Source organism: Colletotrichum truncatum, assembly GCF_014235925.2.
Source record: "Colletotrichum truncatum strain CMES1059 chromosome Unknown Contig_0002, whole genome shotgun sequence".
NCBI lineage: Eukaryota > Fungi > Ascomycota > Sordariomycetes > Glomerellales > Glomerellaceae > Colletotrichum > Colletotrichum truncatum.
In genome coordinates this window covers 3,089,968-3,113,583 of record NW_027222399.1, presented here as the reverse complement: position 1 = coordinate 3,113,583, position 23,616 = coordinate 3,089,968, and the positions used below count along the sequence as shown (strand labels likewise).

At 52.9% G+C, this 23,616-nt stretch overlaps 6 protein-coding genes across 6 annotated transcripts; 3 read left to right on the top strand and 3 right to left on the bottom strand.

The window, feature by feature from the left end:
• Positions 1-1,004: 1,004 nt before the first annotated feature.
• Positions 1,005-2,233, bottom strand: CTRU02_203788 (uncharacterized protein; the record flags this gene model as incomplete). The annotated part of the gene is made up of 2 exons (XM_070204262.1): positions 1,005-1,514; positions 1,601-2,233. The coding sequence occupies 2 exons, from the start codon at positions 2,231-2,233 to the stop codon at positions 1,005-1,007; spliced, it is 1,143 nt and encodes a 380-aa protein (XP_070062025.1).
• A 9,880-nt stretch (positions 2,234-12,113) lies between these two features.
• On the top strand, positions 12,114-17,250 carry CTRU02_203787 (idc1 protein; the record flags this gene model as incomplete). Its single annotated transcript, XM_070204261.1, has 5 exons — positions 12,114-12,528; positions 12,590-12,716; positions 12,772-13,083; positions 13,151-14,444; positions 14,479-17,250. 5 exons carry the CDS (start codon positions 12,114-12,116, stop codon positions 17,248-17,250), a joined length of 4,920 nt encoding a protein of 1,639 aa, XP_070062024.1.
• Positions 17,251-19,000: 1,750 nt separating this feature from the next.
• On the top strand, positions 19,001-19,756 carry CTRU02_203786 (GPI-c transferase complex; the record flags this gene model as incomplete). Its single annotated transcript, XM_036722360.1, has 1 exon — positions 19,001-19,756. The coding sequence occupies one exon, from the start codon at positions 19,001-19,003 to the stop codon at positions 19,754-19,756; it is 756 nt and encodes a 251-aa protein (XP_036585966.1).
• Positions 19,757-19,862: 106 nt separating this feature from the next.
• On the bottom strand, positions 19,863-21,728 carry CTRU02_203785 (tRNA pseudouridine synthase A; the record flags this gene model as incomplete). The annotated part of the gene is made up of 1 exon (XM_036722359.1): positions 19,863-21,728. One exon carries the CDS (start codon positions 21,726-21,728, stop codon positions 19,863-19,865), a length of 1,866 nt encoding a protein of 621 aa, XP_036585965.1.
• A 405-nt stretch (positions 21,729-22,133) lies between these two features.
• On the top strand, positions 22,134-22,837 carry CTRU02_203784 (rho-like small; the record flags this gene model as incomplete). The annotated part of the gene is made up of 3 exons (XM_036722358.1): positions 22,134-22,201; positions 22,280-22,493; positions 22,556-22,837. 3 exons carry the CDS (start codon positions 22,134-22,136, stop codon positions 22,835-22,837), a joined length of 564 nt encoding a protein of 187 aa, XP_036585964.1.
• A 106-nt stretch (positions 22,838-22,943) lies between these two features.
• Positions 22,944-23,512, bottom strand: CTRU02_203783 (DNA-directed RNA polymerase III subunit rpc9; the record flags this gene model as incomplete). The annotated part of the gene is made up of 2 exons (XM_036722357.1): positions 22,944-23,255; positions 23,372-23,512. The coding sequence occupies 2 exons, from the start codon at positions 23,510-23,512 to the stop codon at positions 22,944-22,946; spliced, it is 453 nt and encodes a 150-aa protein (XP_036585963.1).
• Positions 23,513-23,616: the final 104 nt, after the last annotated feature.

Genomic DNA, 23,616 nt, shown 5'->3' with positions numbered 1-23,616 from the left:
AACCCCGCTATGAAAGAGTTGGCGTTGAAGCTACCGGCTGATTAGTATATGAGCTGGCCTGGGATGTCTCCGTGTGTCAGGGGCAGTACTGTCAAGGTTTGAGGTCACCGAGGCAGACCGAACTGTCGCCTGGGGTACCGTGGAGGCATAGGACCCTTTCCGCGTCCGCCAGTCTTTAAGCTGCTGGACGTGGAAAGTGATATTTCTGCCCTCGAGACTAAAATTGCGTACCTTGACCTCTTTCGATGAACTCGTTTAATGCTATGTTTGGCAAGCGTGTACTCAGAGGTGGCCTTCATATTCTCACCAGCCCGGCTTTCGTCTGCTCTTTAACACGGAAAAGAGACCTACTATGTGGTGAGTTCCGCTTTACTTGTCAGGGGAAAGGCAGGGATTTGTGCCTCCGTTACTCAGAACCGAATCAGTTTCCAGCATGAGATGAGAGTGATGTGCTTCTGCATCGGCATGATCGGTACGACTACACTAGCCATATGAAGCGTCAGGGCTGCACTGATACACAGCAAGTATTCAGGTGAAGGAGAGAACAGGGAAGATTCAACTAAGACTTAGCGGAAACACAAATAGTATGGAACTGGACCAGACTGTTTTATTTCTCGGCCCAAAGGTATATCCATCAGGTTGTGGTACTTAAACGCATCGCACAAGTCCATGAAGGTGACTGTGGTTCTACAACCTCACAGCACAGATGTTCGTCCTCGATTACTCGACGGCGCTTTACCAACTTACGATACGTCGCCTTAAGAATCTGTATTCGCGATAGTCATGAAGGATGGGGACAGGCCGCCAAGTCCAGATCTTTCATGCCCAGCTTGGCAACCTTTTCGACCCTATGGGCGGCCTCTCGAGTATCCTCGACAAATTGATAACCATCAAGTCGCCTCTGGACTCAGAGACGTATTGTGATGATGTGGGCTAAAGACGCAGTTCTGCTTGCTCTGCTTAAATCACGGGCTTTTACTGAGGTATTAATGATGACATTATGACTACACAACGATACCCCTTTCCAACAATTCTCTCTCTGCAGGACGAAAATTCTCCAATGTTGACTTACTCACTCCGGTGACAAAATTGACGTTGGAAACCCAACGTGACGTCTCATCCTCTACTGGGTTAGACTTTACCTCGTTCTCCCGATCTCTGAGGAGATAGACAACCCTTATTTTGCCTAACCTCCTAAGAAACACTCCGTGCGCCCGGCTGATGAACCTTTTCCACACACCCTTGGAGTCTGTCATCCGGAGTGTGTCAGCAATGAGCATGACATCTTCCTGGAGACGGTAGATACGCCATTCCCCGGAACCCGTGTTATCGTCAACGAAGTTGTCGATTCGAGGGACGGGTATGCTTCCAGGACCCATCGACCCCCGAACTGATCCGTAGTCATGCCCGACCGTCGTCTTGAAAAACATGACGGCCATTCTCTGCGTCGACGTAAACGGGACGATGGAGTTTCGCTCGACAGGTGAGATCCCACGGCGCTGATTCTTGGGCGACCACTAATGATGAATACCGAAATTAGTCCTCACTCACAAGCACCCACGCATGAGCCGAACACGCATGTACGAAACAGAGCGCTCACCTGCCCCCCATACAGCACCAATCGAGACTTGCAAAGCGACTTTAGCAGCTCAATCTGCTTCTCCATGTTCGACGCGGCAATGTACGCCTTCATGAACACGAGTTCGATGATGGCGATGCTCCGAAGGGTGATGTAATCCTTCAACCTTATGGTCGAATCGCCGTGCAGGACAACCGCGACGTAAATCAGCGTGAAGAAGTTCACAAAGGGCGTATCAGACCATATGAACCGCCCGGCTCTCCGCAACGCGAGGATCACCATCAGCCAGCTCTTGCGACACGAAAAGATCGAGGCAACCCAGCAGAAGCCAAATGTGCACGAGACAAGAATATTGAGGCTCAGGTCGGAGAGGAACAAGTTCATCGCGACGGCGGAGGCAAGTGAGACGCCGAGGAGGAAGAGGCCTGTGTTGGTGAAGTACAGCTCCGCGAGGTCGCCGTCGCAGTCGCAGGAGAGCACCGAGGTGTAGCCATCGAGAACGACGGAGCGCGCGATCCCGTGTTCGTCATTGCGGGCGAGGACAAGCCGACAGGCGATGGAGATGACGTTCAAAGCTTCTTTGATGATCACGGTCAGGCAACTGTGCAGCAGCAATGCGCTTGCGAAATTGATGTCTGTATCCCAGCCGACCATATTGAAGGTCACATTTTTGCAGATGAGTTTGGGAAGGGAATTTCGAAATCATGATCAGGCTGGCTCATGTTGTGAAATGGATCGAGTTATTTGTTTGAAGGACCAGCATCCCTGTCCGCCTTCTTTTCGAAACGCGTCGATGTGCAGCTTGACGAACTCACTAGGACAAACTTGAACTCGGTCTTATCTTTGGTGGAGAGGCAGTGGGGAAAAAGAAACATCTCAGGGGCCGGAACAAGCGGCGAAAGGGGGAATCTGAACGAGGTAAATCTATTGTGTCGATTGCCGCTTTGAATACATACGCAAACGAGAATTTTGGTCAAGGAAAATGTGAAAAAGTCACAGCCTGATTTGCAGCTAGAAATTTGAGAGTACCTTCGAGGCTCTCTCGCGTTTGTGGCTGTGGCTTGGTTGAAACGTCCTGCAGGGGGGTTTACAGCCTGATCACTCTTGAACAAGCCTAACTTTATACGCTACAATGCCAAAAGAGCGATGCTAGAGGGATATTTAGATAGATATGCGCTTCAGTAGGATATGCGAGGTTCTTCAATGGATAGGTAGTTGCCTTTTCTACAGGATAGGCTTGTCGTCTATTCCATCCGCTCTAATATAGAATATGATCTAGTCAAAGAGTTTTCAAGCAACAATAAACGCTGTAGGTTCCTAAGCACTAAGGTATCACAATTACATGTGTCCTTACTCTCTCAAATTAATTGTAAAATCTAAAGCTCCCGTTTCAAATCCACTTCTAGGCAAGCCTCGTACCTACCTAGATGGGCACATCAGCATTTGCCAGAAGAGTGTTCTGCGGGACTATTTGATGGCTGGGAATTCATTGATGATGTCTATTGGAACTATTATGCATGTTTTTAGCCTGATTTAGTGCATTGTGCACGATGTCTTGTCTTGGTTCGTTACAGCCAGTTACGATTGTGAGCAATACAGTTGTGTTGTCATTGTACTGAATTGTGAAGATGCATTTTGATTGTGCTTGGAAGGGATTGGGTTAAAAATGATATATCTAGCTTCACTATTTGAATAAGAAAGTACGCAGCGTTCTAATTGGCAATGTCTTTATCTGTTTCCTTGCCGACGTATGCGTCTACTACTAACAATCGTTGAGCCGCCAACCGTTATGTGTCAGTGCCTGCACTATTCGCGTCTTTTCTCCCTTTTATATTCCTCATGATCATCTCCAATGTGTTTAAGAACATAGAACCTAGATCGTTGAGCTTGGGTACAACTATGACAGATCAAGAGCACGACATTGGGATCTTGAGTTACCTTTCAGACCCTGATACATGGTCACAGTCTTGTATTAGCCGGGGTTGTATGTGCTCCCAGTAGTAATTACTTTCTTTCCCAACGAGCCGATCTGATACAAAGCAAATTTTACGTGGCATTCTGTCCACCACAAGGACAGCCATGACATTAAGACAATAACTGTGAAGCTTTGATGTGTCTGCTAGTCTCAAATGTTGGAACATTCCTCCCATCTTGCAAGACGACCAAGTTGGAGGATTTTGCATTGAAAAGGTACGATCGAGCAACAACAGCTCCGAGCCGTATATCTGAGCGCAAACCACTAGCTAAGTTGAATAAAGCTTGGTTTCGAGGGTATTTACAGGATGGGTCTAAAAAAGAAAGTCTACATCAGGATCCTCCAACAGCCAAGACCAGAAACGAGAACACAAGTTCATGGTCAGTATATTCAAATAGCACCCGAAAGACGTATTTAACATGCCATCACGCACTTCCTGAGAGCCATGAACAGAGCAGCACAACTAACAATTCCAAATATCGATGCCAAGTCAACTTTGGCCAGAATCCCAAAGAGCTTCAAAACACAAACCCTCCATTACATCGACTTATCAAAAGCCATCTTCGTCCTCCACACACCAGCAAGGACCACCCGACGTCAGACGTCGTCAAAATAGACCTGCACCGTTGCAACGGGAGAAGCGGGGCAGATCTGAGACGCATCCGGCCCGGCGCACACCGGAGCGGGTCCCCCTAGCCCGAGACCGGGGACGGGTATGCAGTCGTCGGCGTCGGGCCACAACCCCCCGTCCCTTCTTCTCCTTGCATCCACCCCGGGCAAGGGGTTTTTCCAAGCGTCACCGGGATGCAAAGGCGGGAGGGCAGCGGTAGGGGTGGTGGGAGTGCACACTACGATTCCCCGATTGGGCATTCACACGCGGGATGTAAAAATCTCGACCGAGACATGATGATACCGAGACGATTGCAACAGTTGAGATGGCTGGGAAACACAACATAACTAGCTCTACTCTCTCTCAACACAGTAATCTGTATACCTTTTGTTTGTTTGTAATCAACTTGATCCATTGCACGAACTAACGCACGGGAATACGAATATCGTCATCTGCCTCTACTCGCTAGTTCCGCATAGGTGTCCGACGTCGCTTCACCGACTTCGCTGACCTTTGAACGTTCCCCTCAATCCCCCATCCCCCTCCGGACTGGCTCCCGGACAAGTGATGACTTCTACATTTCGTCTCATGCGCCCGAAATCCCTGGCAAATGGAGTTACACCGCGACCGCCGTTCTCGGGTCCCACGAGAACAAAAGTTCACAAATGGCCCCCCTCCCCCCCGAACAGTGTACTGTGTGCCAATCAATCACCTACAGCCCCACGATGAGGTCTTGTCGACCTTCCCGATAAACGGGTCGCACAAGACCACGTGCCCGACGGTTGGGCGTCTAACAGAAGGAAAAAGCAATAGGGCACAGATCGTTGTGGCACGAAATAATCAAGGCACTGAGATAAAAAATAAAAGATAAAAATAAAAATAAAAAAGCCACCCCCAACCGCCCCTGATCCCTCGTACGTTGGACAGGGCACATGACTACGGGGGATGCATCTTGCATTATGCTCGCTCACGTTTTTTGCGCTCACCGCTTGGCCGTCCAGCGGACGCTCTTATTGTTTCCGTTCAGAGATGCTCAAAAATTGGCTTCGCCGAGGCACGCATTTGCCCCCCTCCCCAGCCTCCCCCCTCTCTCTCACCCCTCTTTCGCTATAGAAGCGGACAGCACCGGCTTGAGACATACAGCGGCTCCAAGAAAAAGGCATATAAATTTCCCGAGACACTTCGCTGGAAAATACGAGGCGCAGAACGAGTGAGATGGAGGCCAGAGATATTCAAAACTCACTTATGTAAGTAATCAGCAATGTCCCAACGCCACCAACGAACCAGGCCCTGTTCGATTCCTTCCATCACAATCGCTTTGAGTGTGTAGCCCCCGGTCCGCCGCTCGCCGCCCCGCGCGAGCCCTAGCGTGCCCGTCGCCCGCGAGCGTTGGCTTGCCTCTGGCTCGTGCCGGCCGTAAACCGGGGGCTTGCACTGCGGGTCCATGTCAAGTCACAGATAGCGCCGTTCGAATCACACGCGGCTAGACCACATGCGGGTGGTAGGGCGGCTGGGACCCAGGGGTCCAGGAGTTGTAAGTCAGCACAGCAAAACTTGGATGTCAGCAAAAGGTAATCGCCATCGGCTGTTAGACATCAGACGGGGTGACTTGCTGTTGTTGGCCAAGCCCGGCGAGCATGCGGTGACGGTATGGTAAACAGAACGAAGAACATGTGTGATGGGACAAGGATGCGCTCGGTGGTGATGATCTATGCAGACGGGGAACAGCAGCTAAAAGTGATCGGAGTAAGGGCACCAGCGCCAAGTGGAAATCTGTTCTTGGTTTCCCCCTGGTATTATGCTACACAGGTCGAGCTTTACTTGATGAGATGCTCTAATCTTCTTGTTTTGCACATTTTCTGACAACCCTTTTTGAGGAGTTGAGAGAATCGGTTCAAATGCACCACCGCTTCCGCCGAGAAGGATGAGGGGACAGGGGTAAGCGAACGTGCCCAAATGGGCTTTCCTTCACAGGCACAGTTTCCGTATTGCCACGAGGTGGTGTGTTACTCTTTTTGATGAGACATGTCAAGTCTCCAATGAAAGCCCAAAGACGAGGTTTTCATCACCTTTGGTGATAACTGAGTAGCAACCCTCAACCATTCATAAGCATACGCCCAGGTCGAGGCCGCATCTACTCGTAGTCACGGGACGCCGCCCTTCCGTGGAAGTTGAGACTGGCGGTCGTCGGCAGAGGCCTCTTTGAATTCTCACAGTTAAGAGACCTCTATTTGCAGGGGACTTCTCCTTGACACAGATATATGAGTGTGCAGGCCCGATTGAAGTTAAAGCGTTGCATGAGCCACTCATCGAGTATTACGTGACGTCCATTCTGTAGGCGAATTACAGCTGACCGCCAATAAGAACGCCAAAGCGGCACAGCAACCTCCCATTCGTCACACAACACGCAGCGGCCCCGGGCACCAAGAGTTCCTACAGGTATGAATAGATTGCGGACTGCGCGGTATTCTCAAAATAATTGTTAGTATTGATCCTATCGTATTGTTCGTGAGGCGCGACATTCGAATCTAGTTGTCGTGAGATTTGACAGAAATCGCAATCGTGGTCACAGTCCCTGATGGCCGTTACGGTTTGGGTCGGGGGATACAATTGGATATCGGTCGTCGGCTCTGAGGGGTAATTCGAGCCGATTACTCCGCAGTAGCCAGCCATCTCGCAGTTGTCTATACACAGGCACGAGAATTGTACGGCCTGTGTGGTGCGGGCACTGAGAGACAAATCGGAGCCGATCACCACGGGCCCCGACGCCTTCTGTAAGCAGATTGTCAGAGACGCCACTCAATCCCTTTCCAACGAGCAAGATCCTGGCGTTGATTTGAACGATCAAATGTCAGATTTAGCAGCATTGCGTGAGGCAACAACTGCCAAGCATTCAGGGCCTCCAGCGGTGGCATTGCCCGCCGAATTGCGAATGTGTATCAGCGTGAAATGAAATGTGACGGAATATGCCTCTCAGCTCATTCAGCAGGCTATATCAGATTGGCATGAGGGTGACATCAGTTTCCGTCACATAATTGCACCAGCTTTGGAGCATTTTGGTGCAACTGATCTGAAGGATGAGCTGATTAGCCATGCCTAAAGTGGCTTTCCGAGCATGAATATCACTGTTGCATCAAATGCGAGAGTAAACCCAGGTGCCTAATGCTGGCTCCGATACAGCTCAGTGGCAGGATTCTATTGACAGGGTCAGGGATACGCGTGCCGTGAATTTTGAATTCCTGTGATGGGTGTCGATCATCGATTTTTAGTCTACGATTACGACTCACGACGATACAAACCGAGTCTATGAACGGGGATCGGATTCGTAATGGATGAATGTTACCTAATGAGCGATTATCTATCAAACAGACAGCACTTGATCAAAAATATCCAACCTCAGCTGAGCGAGGAGGGCAGGCGCCAGGATCAAAATGGAAAGTTGACCAGGAACATGAAAGAACCAGAAGGCCAGAGATGTTAGCTTAACGGCAAAGCAAACATTTGACCCCTGCTGCCGAGCCGAGGCCATGTACGACATGACAGGGGGCCAAAGCTCTGCCCACTAACGCATCTCTGAATTGGAGGGAACCCTCTCAAAGCCCGGCTTTAAGTTGCCTAGACCATTAGTTATCGATCATTGAAGTCCACCGTCGGCTTGTTTTCTTGGTACACGAGCTGGGCACTTGCCAGTAGATTAGGCTCGATTACCTCTCCACATAACTACGATGTCGCAATGGGTTGTCTTGTCTATCTTCAGGTCCCGTTTGTCGCCCAGAGAGAGCGGTGACCATTGATAATGGGACCATAATGATAATGATGGCATTATCCAATTAGTCCTATAATCGTTCGCCGATACCGAATGGCTAATGCCCCCTACTCAATGAGTGGGAGGCAGGTCTATAGTACTGTGAGACACAAGGTATAACTTGCACGTCGACCTGGACGCGACTGTCACAATCTGGATGCCTAAACGATTCAAAGACGAAGTCGCCCAACAAGTAGCTACCCGGTGGAAGAGTGTGGCATGAAAGCCATGATGGTTGTCGCAGGGGGATTAACCACCCGTTCCGGGGTAGGATCGTGGAATTACGAGAGGGGAAGAGCACGTTACATATCTATGGTATGTGGCGTCAGCTCAGCCGTCGCCTTGGGCAATGCTTCATAGGTGAGGCGACCGTGGGTTGAACCCTGCCCTGAAGATGCAGCCATATCTTATTATGTGCTTCATTCATGCACGGGGAAGAGGCCGGCGAGGTTACATGCTAAGCCAGTGTGTGCGGTGTAAAATCTCATTAGCGGCCGATGAGGGAGCCGTCAATAATGAGGCTGTCCCATTCCTCGACATTATTGGGCTGCAATCGGATGGTTTTCCAGGGGTTGCAGCGTGCAATTGATATCCGGGGTCTAAAAAAGCAGACCCGGCCAGGCCCAAAATTTTGAATGGGTGTAGCGAGGAGCGAATGATAACTCCAGCAGGCCGATGAGGAATTCGATAGCTGCAGTGAAAGCCGTTTCTTCGGCCGTGGATGAGACAACTGCTTTTTGCAGTCCATGACACCAAATCAAGATGATGTAACAAGATCCGTTCCATTGTGTCAAGTGGGATATTGCGATGGACCTAGTTGTTGACCAATTCTCCACAATGGCAGATACATTGAATGAGGGCCAGCACTGGTCCGACAGAGCATCAATACTTGTGGTGAATCAGAGCCGGATGCCAAAGTACGAGGCTTTATCTGATACGAATCAGTTAGGGGGTCTGTGTCGTGCATAGCATTTGTAGTAGTGATCGGCCCGCAAGCACAACGAGCCAACGGCAAGCGAATGCAGTATTACTGCAGTTTGATTCCTGGATATGGTTTTGGGGCTGCAGAGGCGGAGGTGGGCCACTTGAAGGAGCCATTGCACGCTGTCAGGTCGTTGAGTTGCCCCATCTGTGTGCAGGAAGTGTGAGAGGGGGATACCACGATACCTACAGAGCTCCGAGCTCGAAGCAGGTGTGGGGATCGGTGATGGATGGTGGCCGCTTTTGTGCCGGCCAGCGGATTGTGATTCCAGACCCACGCCGGCAGAGCCGATAATAAAGGATGCAAAAGGTGGCGTCCAAATACAGCTTCTGGAATCAAGGGGCTAATCGGGGGCGTAAGATGAAGAGTTGATGTTATTGATGGGAAATGGTCTGAAATACGAGGGCAAACCTCTCAGGTTGGTGGTAAGTGAATGATTGCCTCGATCTTGATGAAGAATGGTAGATAGTGCGCGGGACGAGGAGTTTGGCAAGAATTCGTGCGATAAGAAATGGAAAACTGTCATGTAGAAACAGCTCCCACATAGATGTGCCGTCGTTGACAGCGAGAAAGAAGCAATGAGCAGAGAGACACGATGTTCATGCGTCGTCACTTGGAAGAGGTGAAGTTCGTGAGGTGGCACAGACGGGGAAACAGCCACAAGTAGCGGCTACTTCTGATTTTGCCGCTATCCTTCCAAAAAAAGGCAGGACCAATTCGTACCGGCTACTCTTTGGTGGGTCAGTGTGGGGCATCCAACGGGAGGTTAAAAGGAAGGAACCAGTCAGATGCATCTACAAGGGTATCCTTGTAATGCAGCTGCTGAACACAAGGCACATGCGGCTCCGGATTGGCCCCATGCAAGTTCCATAGGCGCCATCACCCTTTCCTCGGCGCGTAGATTGTTCAACCCCGGCTCCATGTCACCACATCAGAGAAAGAAAGAGACAGAGCCCAGAGCTTTGCCCACTCCCACTTTGGTGGACTCCTCTCATCTGCGTCCATCCTTCTCCTCCAACTCCCAGCTCCCTCTTTTGAGGAGTCTGCTTGCCTACTGGCTCTTCTCCCGGCTCCCCCAACCACGTTCTTTTCCTCATTCCCGCCGCTCTCCATCGGCTTCCCTTCCATGCATTCGATAGGCTCTCAAGCCTGTTGATGAGACTGTCCTAGAGGTACTAGCGATGGCTGAGAAGGCGAATCAAGGCTGCCTGTGCCAGGATTCACAACCGTGACCACCGCCGAGAGGAGGGGAGTCATGCCACTCACACTCACACTTCCCCCAGACAGATACGCATGCCTCTGTGCACATACCGCGCATTGCGCATTCCACAGCAGTCTGTAAGGTACCTCTGACCAAATCTTCTGTTACATTTACTCCGCTACTGCTTGCTTGCTTGATAATGCGAAATTAAAACTTCGAGGGCCAAGGGGGCCCAATAGCTTCAAAGCGAGACACGCTTGTTGGAGAACAGCCGCCGACAAGACGTCACTGCGGACCAAACACGGGACGATGCGCTTTCTTCACTTGAAAGTGGTCCATTATGCTTTTTTGCCTCGCTAAGCCAGGACACGGTCTATGGAACTCTGGACAGCATGGCTTAGCTGTTGCGACAAGCAGGAGGCCATGTCAATTAAGCTGGCGGAACGATGCTTCGACTCCTTATGATAGGCCGGTATTCCTGTAACCCGCGCACACATACGCAAGCGGGCAATATCGCAAGCAGCAAGTAGTAGCAGCAGCAGCAGCAGCAGCAGTGCCAGCATCGAACCGCATCAAGCAGGAAAGGAAGCGGAAGACTAGATGTGAATACCTCGAATCAACTCGATTTGCGAAAGGAACTAAGAAGTCAGAGACCTAATTATGGCAAAATATTGATGTACTGCCCTGTTCAGACACACTTTGCTTGCCCCGACCCTCGACGAGCTGCCCAACCAGGCCGCCTCTCCCACTTGACCATCTCCACCATCCCCCGGACCCTTGTCGACTTGCTGCATATCCCCCAATTCTGAACCCCTCGGCACGCGGTGGCTTGCACCTTGCACACCTTGGGCGGTCCCCTCGACTGGCTTGACAGGCCCCTCGACAACCACCATCCCCGGTCTGGTCTCCAGAGCCATGCAGCGTCTTGGCTTGACCAGATGAGCCGGACCGTATCCGCTCCTAGATTCCTCGACCGTTCAACGAAAAGCTCTAATTTTGTGGTCAAGGGTTGCTCGTCCAGTGACAAGCCATTTTCACGACTTAGGCGCCATGCTCCATGTTGCTTGACTCTCGTCCTATTTGGCTCCATCACACCCCGTCCACACCCCCTTCAAGCGCAACCTCTCTTATTTTCTACCGGCCTTTTCGATTCCTTCCCTTTTCTTTTCCTCTCTGTTGCTGCTACAAGCAAAAGGGCTTCTGGCTTCTCTTGTTTACACACATCTTTGTGTTGTGAATCGGCAGAACCGACCTGCAAGTCAAGCGCCGGTACACCCCCTCGAACGGACCTTATCCAGTGAGATCTTTAGCCACCACCAACAGTGCCGCCTTGAACGGAGACAACTGCATCACCTCACACCCTCCGTCTGCGTCTATAGCGTCTCCCCCCCTCAACTCGTCCCGACAGACTGTAACCGTCTTTTAACACCCCATCTCCCTGAATTTTATTTTCTTCTTCCTTTCCTGTCCTACTACTTCTACTTGGTAGCCCGCTGGAAGCGAAGAAGAGAACCCCGCGTCGTAGGAACAGAGACATCGCCAGAGTATCACGGCACAACCATCAACCGTAACACGACGGCAAGCCAACGATACCGCTTTTTCGAAAGAAGCTCGCGCCGAGTTTCCGCAAGTCCGGAACCCTGAAACGTGGAAGGACAGCCGGTCCGGGAACGGACATTGGAAAGTGCTTCATGTGATGGTTGGAGTGAAAGAGGTGTAGCTTCCCGACTGTCTTTGGTTCGCCACGAAGCAGCCGGACGGGCGCTGTATTGCCGCGGATTGGTGAGTAAACCTGTCTCACAAAAGTCATGCACCCTCTTCTGGGGTTGAGGGGGGCTTAGAGGTTCCGGTAGAAATGGACCTGCAGTTGTTTCCCAGGCCTTGTCCTCCTTGAATGCAACCTGCCGGCTAACATCGCACCGGGTCGCAGATCGAAATCCGAAAAAAGATATAGTGCCATCATGTCCGCCTCCGCCAGAAATCGAACCGGCACCGTGAGCTCCGGGAGGTCGTCAGCAAGAGGTCGGAGCAATGAGATGCAAGACTTTACCATGTCGCAGCCCAACATTATGCGCTATTTCGAGCCGTGCGCCGCAACGGCGTCCATGTTCTTGTACGCGCAGGGCTGTTCCATTGTGTGCTGTCATCACGATACCCTTACGATCGAGAGAAGGTTTTCGAGGCACTCGGACGAAGTCCGATTACTCGCAGTTGACACCCAGAGCGAAGTTGGAGCTGGGAGGTTGGTAGTCAGCTACGATGCAGGCCAAACAGCAATCGTATGGGATCTTATGACGGGTGACGAAGTCGCCCGATTTGCTTCTTATGAGCACTTGACCACCGCTGCATGGATGCGCAACGGCAACGTCGCGTTTGGTAAGCATCGCTCGCCTACTTCTGTAACACCACGAAATGACAATTGCTAACGCAATGTCAGGCAACACACAAGGCAACATCATTCTGTTTGAGCCAACAACGTCAGAACACATATCCTCAAGAACAATTGACCAAATAGCAGTCACGGCTCTTGCACCGGCCGCAGATTGCCGGACATTTGCAATTGGGTGAGCTTGGCAGAAACCACCAAGACTTGGCTACATGAAATTGACCCTTTGATAGTTACCAAAATGGCTCTCTGTTGGTTGCAACTCTGCAGCCACGATTCACAATTCTGCACAATCTGGGAACTTCAAGAGCACCCTCGCCAATTGTGACACTAAACTGGCACGCCTCATCGTCTCGCCAAAAGTCGGACATGTTGGCAACCCAAACTCATGACGGTGACCTCCGGGTCTGGAGCGTGTCCAAGTCATACAGCAGCGACGACCCTGCAAAAGTCGTCAGAATCCTCAAGCGCACCGATAACTATCAGACTGGCCCAAACTGGATGGGCTGGTCGAAGAACGGCCGAATTATTCAGTTCTCAGACTCGTACGTCACTCTTGCCACTTGGGCATACGCGCGCGCTTATGATAGGCACTGACAATGCTCACATCAGGGAAACACTTTCATGGGACGTCCGTACCAAGCACGTTACTTGGGACAGCATCCCAACTCTTGAACACGTCAGAGGTCTGGCAGTTTATGGCCCTGGTGCCAGTCTATTCACTCTCGGTGCCAACAACACCGTCCAGCAGTTCGATCTCAACACACCGTCAATCATGGTGGCTAATGTACAGCACCCAGCCAACCTGTTGCCGCCGTCGCCGCCTGTCTCAATCGAGGAACAGCAATCGCAGAAGACGTCGACGACAATCGCAACCGACTCGGATGCTACATCAGGCACAATCGAGATGGGCATTTCCGAGAGCGATGAGGACCACATGTCCCCCTTCGACCGCATCGTTGGTCGGAAGGAGACGAGCAATGCGCCGGTCAAGATGGCGCTTGACCCCTACGATGCCGATTCCGCCAGCGCGGCGTCTAGCCGCAGCGGACACTCCATAGGGCTCTCCACCATATCCAAGGGATCAGGTTCCGGATCACGGACACCCGGCGTCTATCCTTCGTCAGCTATTTCGCGAGGAACCGAGAATACTTACATCTCTGTTGGATCGTCGTTGCAATCTTCCGCTGCACCGTATCAGGAGCGGGACATGTATTCCATGAGCGGAACTTCCATGCTGACCGGCACTTCAATGTCATCGTATCGATCTCGTCGTTCCAGGCCATCCCGTCTGCGAAATGAGGTTATCCCTAGCCCTGTGGACAACAAGGTTACAGATCTCTTCAAGTACATCAGAAGCCGATTGAGCGATATTCCCTACAAGCACCCAATTGCCGCCGACAATACCCGTCTTACCAATGATGATCTTCGCAAACAAATGCTGAGCACCATCTTTGGATGGAACAAGGGAATCGAAGACTTGATTCGAGAAGAGTTGAGCCGGCACCAAGCCGGTGCGCCTGCCCGCATCCTTCTCCTTCGATGGCTTGGAGACCTTGATGCAGATGTCTTGGCTGCCAGCTCAGCTTCTATGACGTCGTCCGACTGGATGTTGTTGGCCCTTAGCGGCATTGGAGGTCATGCATCGCAGCACAAACTCGGTCGAACATATGTCCAGAGACTCCTAGAACACGGTGATATCCACGCCGCAGTCACCATCTTGATCGGCATGGGAGACCACACCGATGCCATTGAGATCTACGTATCTCACAAGAAGTATATGGAAGCCTTGATCTTGACTTGTCTTTTCTTCCCGGCCGTGTGGGAACGACAGTCCGCCATCATCAAGAAGTGGGGAGAATGGGCTGTTATGCATGGACAGCAGCAGCTCGCCGTTCGATGGTATGTCATTTGCTTAACACCCAGTGATCGTCTGCTAACTTGTCCACAGCTTCGCTTGCACTGGGGCTGAGTCTGATGAGCCCTGGACATCCCCATCTGCCGCTCAAGTAACTTTCCAGAGTATCAACCAAAACGTCAACCAAGGCATCCCAGAGATCCTCTCCCCACCTCTTTCACCCCCCGGCGTCAATCGTGGACCTCAGAGAAGCATCGCCAAGACCTCCGCACTGAAGCTTATCACCTCTTTCGGTGACCAAGGAGGAAAATCCAAATTCTTCTCCCAGATGGACGGAGGCCAGACGCCAATCGCTGCTGGCCCTACCCCTATCGCAGATTCCGCCGTCTCACCGGGTGGGTTCGATGTTACGACTGCTTTCATTCGCCCACCCAACCGCAGCCAGTTTAACACACCAAACTCCGCCAGATCTGGCACTTCTGCGTTCAGTCGCAAGCGTCTCCCGTCTATCGGGGAGGTCCCGGGCGACTTGTCGCGAGAGCAGCTCAAGGGCGAAGCCGACGATATTAACGCTCGCCGCGCCGCTCACATGCGCATGTCCTCCGCCGAGCAAGACAACCTGGCAGCTGGCCTGAACTTGCAGAGAGCCGCCACTGCTAGTCCCATGATGATGCGCGACCAGTACAAGATGGTCACTAGGACGAGGGACCTCCCTCCCCCATCTCCTGACGCTAGAATGATCATCAAGATGGAGGGTAGCCTGCACCAGCGAAACGGCTCTCGCGACCGCAAGCCTAAAGGTCTTGTTCTCGAGCTGGAAGGCCTTGACAACCCCCTAGCCAACGAGACCATCTCTCCCGAGCAGTCCGTTTCATCCTCGACTCGTTTCCACTGGCCCTCTCGACGACGAGGCCCCGGTTCTGTCACGAGCTCTGTCAATTCTCACTCGACCACGGGCAGAAGCTACCGTAGCAATACTACTGGCGGCGGAAGACAAGACTATATTCACAGTTTGGACACTGCACAGCGTGTCCACCAACGGAAGCAGCGTAGCCGCCACGGCAGCCGGGAAGGTCGACGTGACGGGTCCACTGGCCGCGATCGCGAGAATAGCCGCAGCCGCAAGGCACCATCTCGTGAGACGTCGGCGGATCGTGGCCGCGCTGCCAATCGTACCTGGCCCAAGCCGAAGCGTTCCCCTACCTCCCCGATTCCCATGTCACCTGAGGATCTTATTAACTTGAGCACTCCAAAGCTGCTGCCTGATTTCGTGGATCCTCCCACGGTGAGAAAGGCGAGCGCTAGCAGGAAGGTCGCCAGTCGTACATCTAGTCGAGGCAGCCAAGTTCGCCACAAGAGCCCCGAAAGCAGACACCGCCCTCCTGCTCTTGAACTCCGCGGTCGCAGTCAAGACCGCAAGGGATCTCACATCAGGTCGCCCTCATCCCCTCTTCCCCTTTCAGCCAATATTGGCCACTACCAGGGGTCCGAAGATGAAGAGGATTTCACTAAGGCTGTCATCGCGCAAGAAAACTTCAGAAACAGGCATAACAGAAGCACTAGCCACACTGAGGGACGTAAAGGCGTCTCCCCTGAGCTCACAAAAGAGTTCCCCCAGCGCGATCGATCTGAAAGCCGCCGTCGTAACACGGCTGAGAACATAGAGCACACTCGGGAAGTTGTTGCATCACAGGCCAAGTCGCGTGCCGCATCAACCGAGCATGCCGGGGATCTCAAGGCCATGAAGGACGAAAGACAACGCAAGAAGGAAGAAGCTGCCCGCGAACTCGAGGAGCGTCGAAAGTCGCTTGCGCAGCGTCCATCAGCGCCCCCCATCCCCCACCCCAACCAGATTCGCGTGGGTGTTGAGCCTCCAGAGAGTTCCATTGAGCTTCCTCCTCGCAGCCACACTGCCGACTCGCCCCAAGCCCACAGGAGCATGTACGCCCGCAGCTCCAACGTTCATATTGGCCTGCCGGCAACGCCCAAAGCCATGCGTCTCATTATTGAGTCCGACAAGGAGAAGGGCCAGAGCATTCCGGTGCCCCCAATCCCAGCCACATTTGCACAGCGGCATTCGCCGTTGACATCGCCTGACCAACTGTCTCCCGAGAAAGGCCAGGAGGGCGAGGGGCTCACGCTCCTCCCGCAAACCACATATCAGCCCCCAGTCCGCGGTATGATCCCTCGCAGCATGTCCGCTCCACCAATCGACGTACCCTCGCCCAAGACCGTTGGTCCCAGTGGACTTGCGCTTTCGAGGGGTCCTTCGATGAGACGGGGAAATTCGGGAGAAGTCCGTACCGTTGACCATCTCTTTCACTCCAGGCGCGCCTCTCAAGAGGACAACGACTACATGAATGTGCCGCCACCACCCCCTCCCCCACCAGTGTTAAAGGAGCTGCAGCACCTCGCCATGCCTCCTCCACCACCACCGGCGCCGCTTCCTTACGCTGTCCAAAATGGCGCCGGTGCCATCGGCTCGGGCATGATTGAGATCGTCATGGACGATGACGAGCCCGCCCCTGCTGCTGCGCCCATGGATATGGTTGTTCCTGTCATTCCAGCGCCAGGTCCTCCCGTTTCTAAAGGTCACAGCCGCGGCCGCAGCTTTACCGAGCGTGAGCACAGTCTTGCTGGCCGTATTTCCAAGGCCACCGACCGCTTCAGATCCGGAAGCCGCAGCCGCAAGGATTCTGCTGCCATGAGACCCAGACAAGATGATTACGAGTTCGCGCCTTACGAGAGCGTGCCGATGCCGGCTGCTTATGGCCGCGAGACGTTGAGATCTCCAATCACAGCACAGAGGCAAAAGACTCTTCCTACTGGCTTGAACGCCGGCGACCTTATTTAAGCTACCAACATGATCAAGGCTATGCCGAGCTACTACCCCAAACAAATATCACCCCCTAATTATCTATTACCCATTATGTTTCGATTCGATTCGTTGCATGGCGACTGGCGTTTTTCGATGAATCTTGATACCACTACTTTTCGACAACAGAGGAATACAAACATTCGCGGCACGGCATCCTTCATGTGTGTCAGGTTGCCGATAGCTGAAAACTTCTGATTAGAAAGCGCCATTTGTACACTTCAAGTCTGTCCTTCATGACTACCTTCAGAGCACAGAGCGAACTATTTATCCCTTTTTCTTTGCTTTTTTTTTTTTTTTTTCGTTACGTTCGCATTCTTCCTTCTCAATGATGACTGATGATGGCTGGATCTTGGACTGGGTAAAGCCGCGAGGCACACGCAAAGGAGCACATGATATCGTGAGTAGCGATGTACCTGAGGGAAGGACACAGGCCGGGAAATCGGGGATTTATGGAAACGAAAATACTTTTTCTTTTTACTTTTTTTGGGGAAAAAGTGAGGATCGAAACGGTGCCGACGCTGACTGTTTCGCCTCGATGAGGTTGGAAAAGATGGGGGACAGAAAAGTGCTGGAAACATTCGTCTTACAATGTTGCCTCACGGCATCTTTGTTCATCTAGTTGAAGCAGGGTGATATCTTCCTGCTCTTTATTTTCTTCTTGCACCTTCTGTTGGGTGTCGCCTTTTTGTTCATTGTTTTTTTGTTTTTCTTTTTCTCTCAGGGGAGGATGACAATGTATGTAGTTAGCTGCACGATCTAGGATAGCCACGTACAGGCTGAATATTGAGAAGAATGCAACTCGACCTGGCTTTTACCATTTTGTGCAACTAATATTAAGTTTGATTTGTCCTGGTTCGATTTTCTACAAAGGAAAACATGAAAAAAACCGAAAAACCTGCGTTGCGAAGGTGACTCGAACCATGTGCGCGGCGTACTGTGGAGCATATTTACACATCGCCATTGTGACTTCGTTAGCAGGAGATTGGCTTTGCACCAACATAACACCATCATTATTCGAAATTCATGGAAATTAGGTGTCGCTCATATAATACAGCAGAGGCAAAAGTAAAACAATACATACAATCATGAACATGACCACTATAGGGAGGGGTTCAAGTGGATGTGTGCATCGAGACTTAGAAAATCATCAAAAAAAATTAAAAAATTGGAGTTGACATCTCCATCCCCAACCACTACCTCAAGCCCCTAACGATCGTAATCCAGCACGCCATGCGACGGTGAAGATATCTCTGCAGAGTGAAACCTCCCTCAAGGGTTATCTTCATTGCTTAGGGCCACACGCAGCAATCGCAGGTTACCCATGCGAGTGGGTGGCCACCGCAGCATTCGCACTGGGCGCCATTAGAGGGTTCTAATGGAGATGGGGTAGCGGAAGAAGAATAACGAAAGCCTTCAACCATTTGACCATTACAGCCGGTAGTTTCCGCCCAACTTTTTGGTTATATACCCTCTACGCCCACAGCTAGGGCCGTGCACCCAGCCCCACCCAGGTTAGGTAAGCGGCTGTCATGCACTGACGGTGGGCAAGATACCGATCGCCGACTTACAGTTCCAGCTTCTTGGAGCTGCGATTGCATCCCAGAGGATCTGGTGCCAGGACAGCGGCGAGAGAGCAACTTCTCAGAGCTACCTCAGCACCTCCAACCACCCAATGGCATGAATAGCACCGCAACTGTATAACTGCGACGCAGAGCGCACCTCCGACATGCTCACCAGCTCCCCACGCCTCCACGTCCGGCGCCCCTCGCCCACGACAGCCGAGTTCACAGTAACGACACGCCCCCCACCGACCCTGGCCGTTCGGCTCCTCTCCGCTTTCCTTCTTGGTCTGCGCGTAGTGGTATTCTTCTCGTCCATCCTCCTCCTCCACGCCGCCTGGGTTCAATCGCCCTACGCCGCGTCCTTCCTCACCCCCTCGCCGACCTCGACGGGAACATTCGAGCCGGACGAGTACGCAGAAGAGACGCTATTCTCGGGCGCGACGCTTTCACAGGCTGTGAAGTTTATCGACAACTCAATACCCGGCCGCCTAGCCCAGCGTCTCGCTTCCTCGCACGCCATTCCCCTCCCCGTTCTTATCGTGGGATGTCTCCTTGCGGCCTACGCGACGCTGCTGCGCACACATACGACGGAAAGCCTTCTTGTTCTGCGCGGGCTGGGTATACAGACTAGTTCGACAAGCGGGAGCTACCTCTCGTCTGCCGCGACGCGGTTCATCCCGACGGAGAAGATACAGGACGTCCTCGTCAACGAGGCGTTCAGGGGGTTCGAAGTGCGGTACTACCTGATTGTCATCGTCGAAGGGGAGGAGGACCTCGTCGTTGTGTTCCCGCAGATATTACCCCGCAAGAAAATTGTAGAGACGGTATGGAGAGGCGTCAGGGGTTGTCTATGGGAAGGGGATGGGAGCGGCGGTTACGGGAGTAAGTGGAAGACGGACGATAGATGGCAGAATGCCTGAGCAGAAAACAAAAAAAGACTAGCTTCTTTAATGAATTCATGAACTTTTCTTTATTTTTTATTTTCATTTTCTTTTTTTGGAATTCCCTGTATTAGGAACTCTTGCGCTATTCATCGGCGTCACCGTTGACGGAAGCCGCCTTCTTAGCGTCCTTCGCATCTTTGATCGCCTTCCTCCAGTTCTTCGACTCCCTCATCTCGTCAGAGTTCTTGAACCCCTTCCTCTGCGCCCACCGGTCATTGATCTCCTGCGGCGTCGGCGTCAACTGCTTCCTCTTGATGGACACATACTCCCCGGCCAACTTGCCCAGGTGACCGCCGCCAAACACCCTCGTCCCTTTGGCCTTGCCCTCAGTTCCCTGCACCTGCCCGGACACCAAATCGAGCAGCCGGTTAGCCAGCAGCTCGTCCATCTTCTTGTCGCGGTAATACGTCCACAGATTTTCGACGATGTCAGCCTCGCCGTGCACCCACTTCAGCGCGTTCTCCGCGCCTTGTTGCGTCCGGCTCTCTGGGTCACCGGGGAACACGCAGTTCCAGAGGACCAGGGGCGTCTCGTGCGCGAGGTCGTAGTTGGGTTTGCGCGGCGACTTTTCGATGTCGAGCAGCTCCGTCACGATCTCGGGCTTCTCGAGGCGCTGGCCCACGAGGAACAAGATCGACACGATATGCCGGATCTGGTGCCACAGGAACGCCGTCCCGCGGATGTTGAAGGAGTACACCTTCGGCAGCTTGCCGCCGTCTGCCGCGCTGACGCCGAGGTACGGCAGTGCCGATCCCACGTCCTTTACCTCCTCCACGCCGGCCTCGAACATGCGCCGTTCAAAGTTGGTGATTTGCTTGCTGCCGTCTACTTTGCAGAAGTTCCGGAAGTCGTGGTTCCCCACGAACCGCTGTGCCGCCTCGTTCATCGCCTCGATGTCGAGGTACCCTTCCTTCAGGCCGTCCGCAGATACACCTGTCGTCGGCGCGAAGGCAGGCTGCGTGAAGAAGTAGCGGTACTGCCTCTCTTCGCAGGAGAACCGCGCCGAGAAGTCCGGCGGCGGGGACGGGCACCACGCCAGTATGCGGATGTCATCCGGCAGCAGACGGTTGAGGGTCTTGATGTAGTCGATCTCCCTTGCGTCTGACCATTCCACCTCGGGCTTTTGCTTTTTGCTCTTCTTCTTCTTCTCGTCCTCTTCCTGCGCCTCAGCCTGCTCGGCTGTTCCCTCCATCGGGGTATCTACATCTCCCTCCGCCGCGGGCACAGGCTCCGGTTTGGGGAGCGGCTTGTTGCTGCGCACCCTCAACCCGATAACCTGCCCGAAAGCACTGACACCGCGGTCCGTACGGCCGCACTTGGAGTACTCACAGCAGTCGAAGTTGACGACCTCCGGATCCTCGGGGAAGATGAGGCACGCTTTGGTAAGTGCGTTCCACAGCTCGCCCTCAATGGTAGGCAGAGCCGCCGAGGTGGCGTACTCGAACCCGCCGTACCGCTTTCCCAGGTACGCCAGCTTCAGGGCGATGAAGCGCGTGGAGTACCGCGAGGGGTCGATCTGCTTGTTCTTCTTCCGCTTCTTCGCCGGTGGCGGGGCGGGTGCCCCTCCATCCGCCTTACCGGCCTCGGGCCCGGAGGTCGCCGCGGCGGCGGCAGCATCCCGCTGCTGCTTGTTCAGTTCATGTTCAAGCTGTCTGATGCGCGCGATGAGACGGTCCTTCTCCCATGTATCGTACTTCCCGGCCACGTCGGCCATTTTTGCAAAGTGGGAGATGCTCAGATGCCGAGATGTTGCAGGCAGATGAGTTATGAGATGAGTCCCGAGATTGTGGTGCTGTTTTTGGGTGTGGGCGGGTAAAATCTTTCGACAGCCGTGTAACTGTCTTTCTGTATGTCTGGATAAGTGCAGATTCGGGCTTAGCGGGCGGTGCAGACGTGAGCCCCGGAATAGTCCATGTAAGAGCCTCATAAGCCCGCCGCTTTTTCTCATATGACTCCCTCTTTTTTTTTTTACAGTAATTTTTTGGATGGAGGGGGCTTTAGACCAGCATCATGCGGGTACTTTGCGCGCTGTCACTCGGAGGGGGGCCGTAATGCAGCAAAAATGGACTTTTTTTTCTTTTCTTTCTAATTCGTGTATGGACACTCCGTGCATAGTACGTAGTTAAAAAATTCGCCCTGTAGGAAAACAAAGTGTGGCTTGAACAATGTGGCTGGTTCCCACTTCGATTGGAAGGGCCTGAACCGATCTGACGGGACTGGGGGGGGGGGGGCGTCTGGCGGGCAGTGCGTAGACTGCGGCTAGGCCCTTTGGCCCTGCGCCATTTGTTCCCCCAGACATCCGTTATCAGAACGACACTCGAAGGTCGACTTCGAGTCCGGATAAGTATCGATCATGGAAGAAGATGCCATCAAGATATTGCTAGTTGGTGATGAAAAATGTGGAAAGACGTATTTTCTCTCGTCCGTATGCCCCCCGCCCGGTGAAGCCGTTTCCCCACACTCCGGACCTTATCGCTAATGTGAGCGGCCCCCGTATAGGAGACTGAGTGCCGGGGAGGGGACCGGTCCAGTGAAGTTGCTCAGGGACATTGATCAGCCGTACATCTTTGAGATTAAGCTGTCGAGTAAACCTTATCGGATGGAGTTCTATGATACAAACAGTCCCGAGAACTGGCGGCTCCTCGAGCCCGACCTCGTAATCATTTGCTACGACATAAGCCAGCGGCTCAGTCTTATCAATATGCAGAGACTCGTGCGTTCTCATCCCCCATAATCCCTACTCTTCACTCTCCACGGTCTTAACGTTCAAGATAGTGGCTCAAAGAGGTGAAAACCGCCTTCCAAAGACCTGACCGTCTCCCTATCCTCATCCTGGGCCTCAAGAGAGATCTTAGATCTGAGGCTGATCCTAACGGCATCATCTACCCCCAAGAGGCTTACCAGATGGCGCAATCGATGAGGGTAGATAGGTACATGGAGTGCTCCGCCATGACTGGGGAGCTCATCAAGTTGGCGTTCGAAGACATCTGCACAACAGCAATCAAAACGCGAACTGCCGAAGGAGGGCAGAGCGAGGGCGGGTGTGTCATCATGTAAATGATCGTCAGTTCTCTATTTGAGAACTCGACTGCGAAGGAGACGGAGCCCCGTCGTGCTCGGCAGGTTCTGGAATAGGCTCCAGAGTACGATCCGGGAGGGCCTTCTAGGCAGCGCCGTTCGCCTCATCATCGCCGGCCTCTTCCTCTTCCGCCTCTTGAGGGAACGAGCCGAGGACTTCGGCGATGATGTTGACTATCTCCTCCTGCTGGGCATCGTCGAAGCGCTCCGTCATCTCCTCAATGACGGTATTCAGCGCAGCAACAGAGGCAGGGCGGAGGTTGAGGATCATGACGACCTCACCCTTGGCGAGGTCGTAAGGCCTGAGCTTCTCCAGGAGCTGGGTGATGCAGTTCGGGTGGTAGGTGATGGGGTCCTGGCAGAGCGGGTTGGGTGGTGTACGCAGGTACTGCACGAGCTAACCGGATGAGTCAGTCAAGGGCATACGTACAGTAATAGATACCCAATTTTATTCATTTTCCTCAATAACATGTGTGAAGGAAATTTTTCAAAATTGTTCATTGGGCAACTCACCTCTTTCGCTAGGGTCTCGAGGTTACCAGGGCCACGACGCTCTCCTCGCTTCTTCTGGCCCTGGCCGAGCTTGCGCTCCGTGAGGTGCTGGTAAACCTCGTAGTTGGTCAGGACCGCCGTCTGAGCCTCGAGGATCTTCATTGTAACGGTGTACTTGGCGCGTAGGGGGTCGTTCTGTGTTGCGATTCCGGGAAAGAAAACTTGGTGGGATTAGGGAATCCTGTTCGTTGACAAGGCCCAGCGGC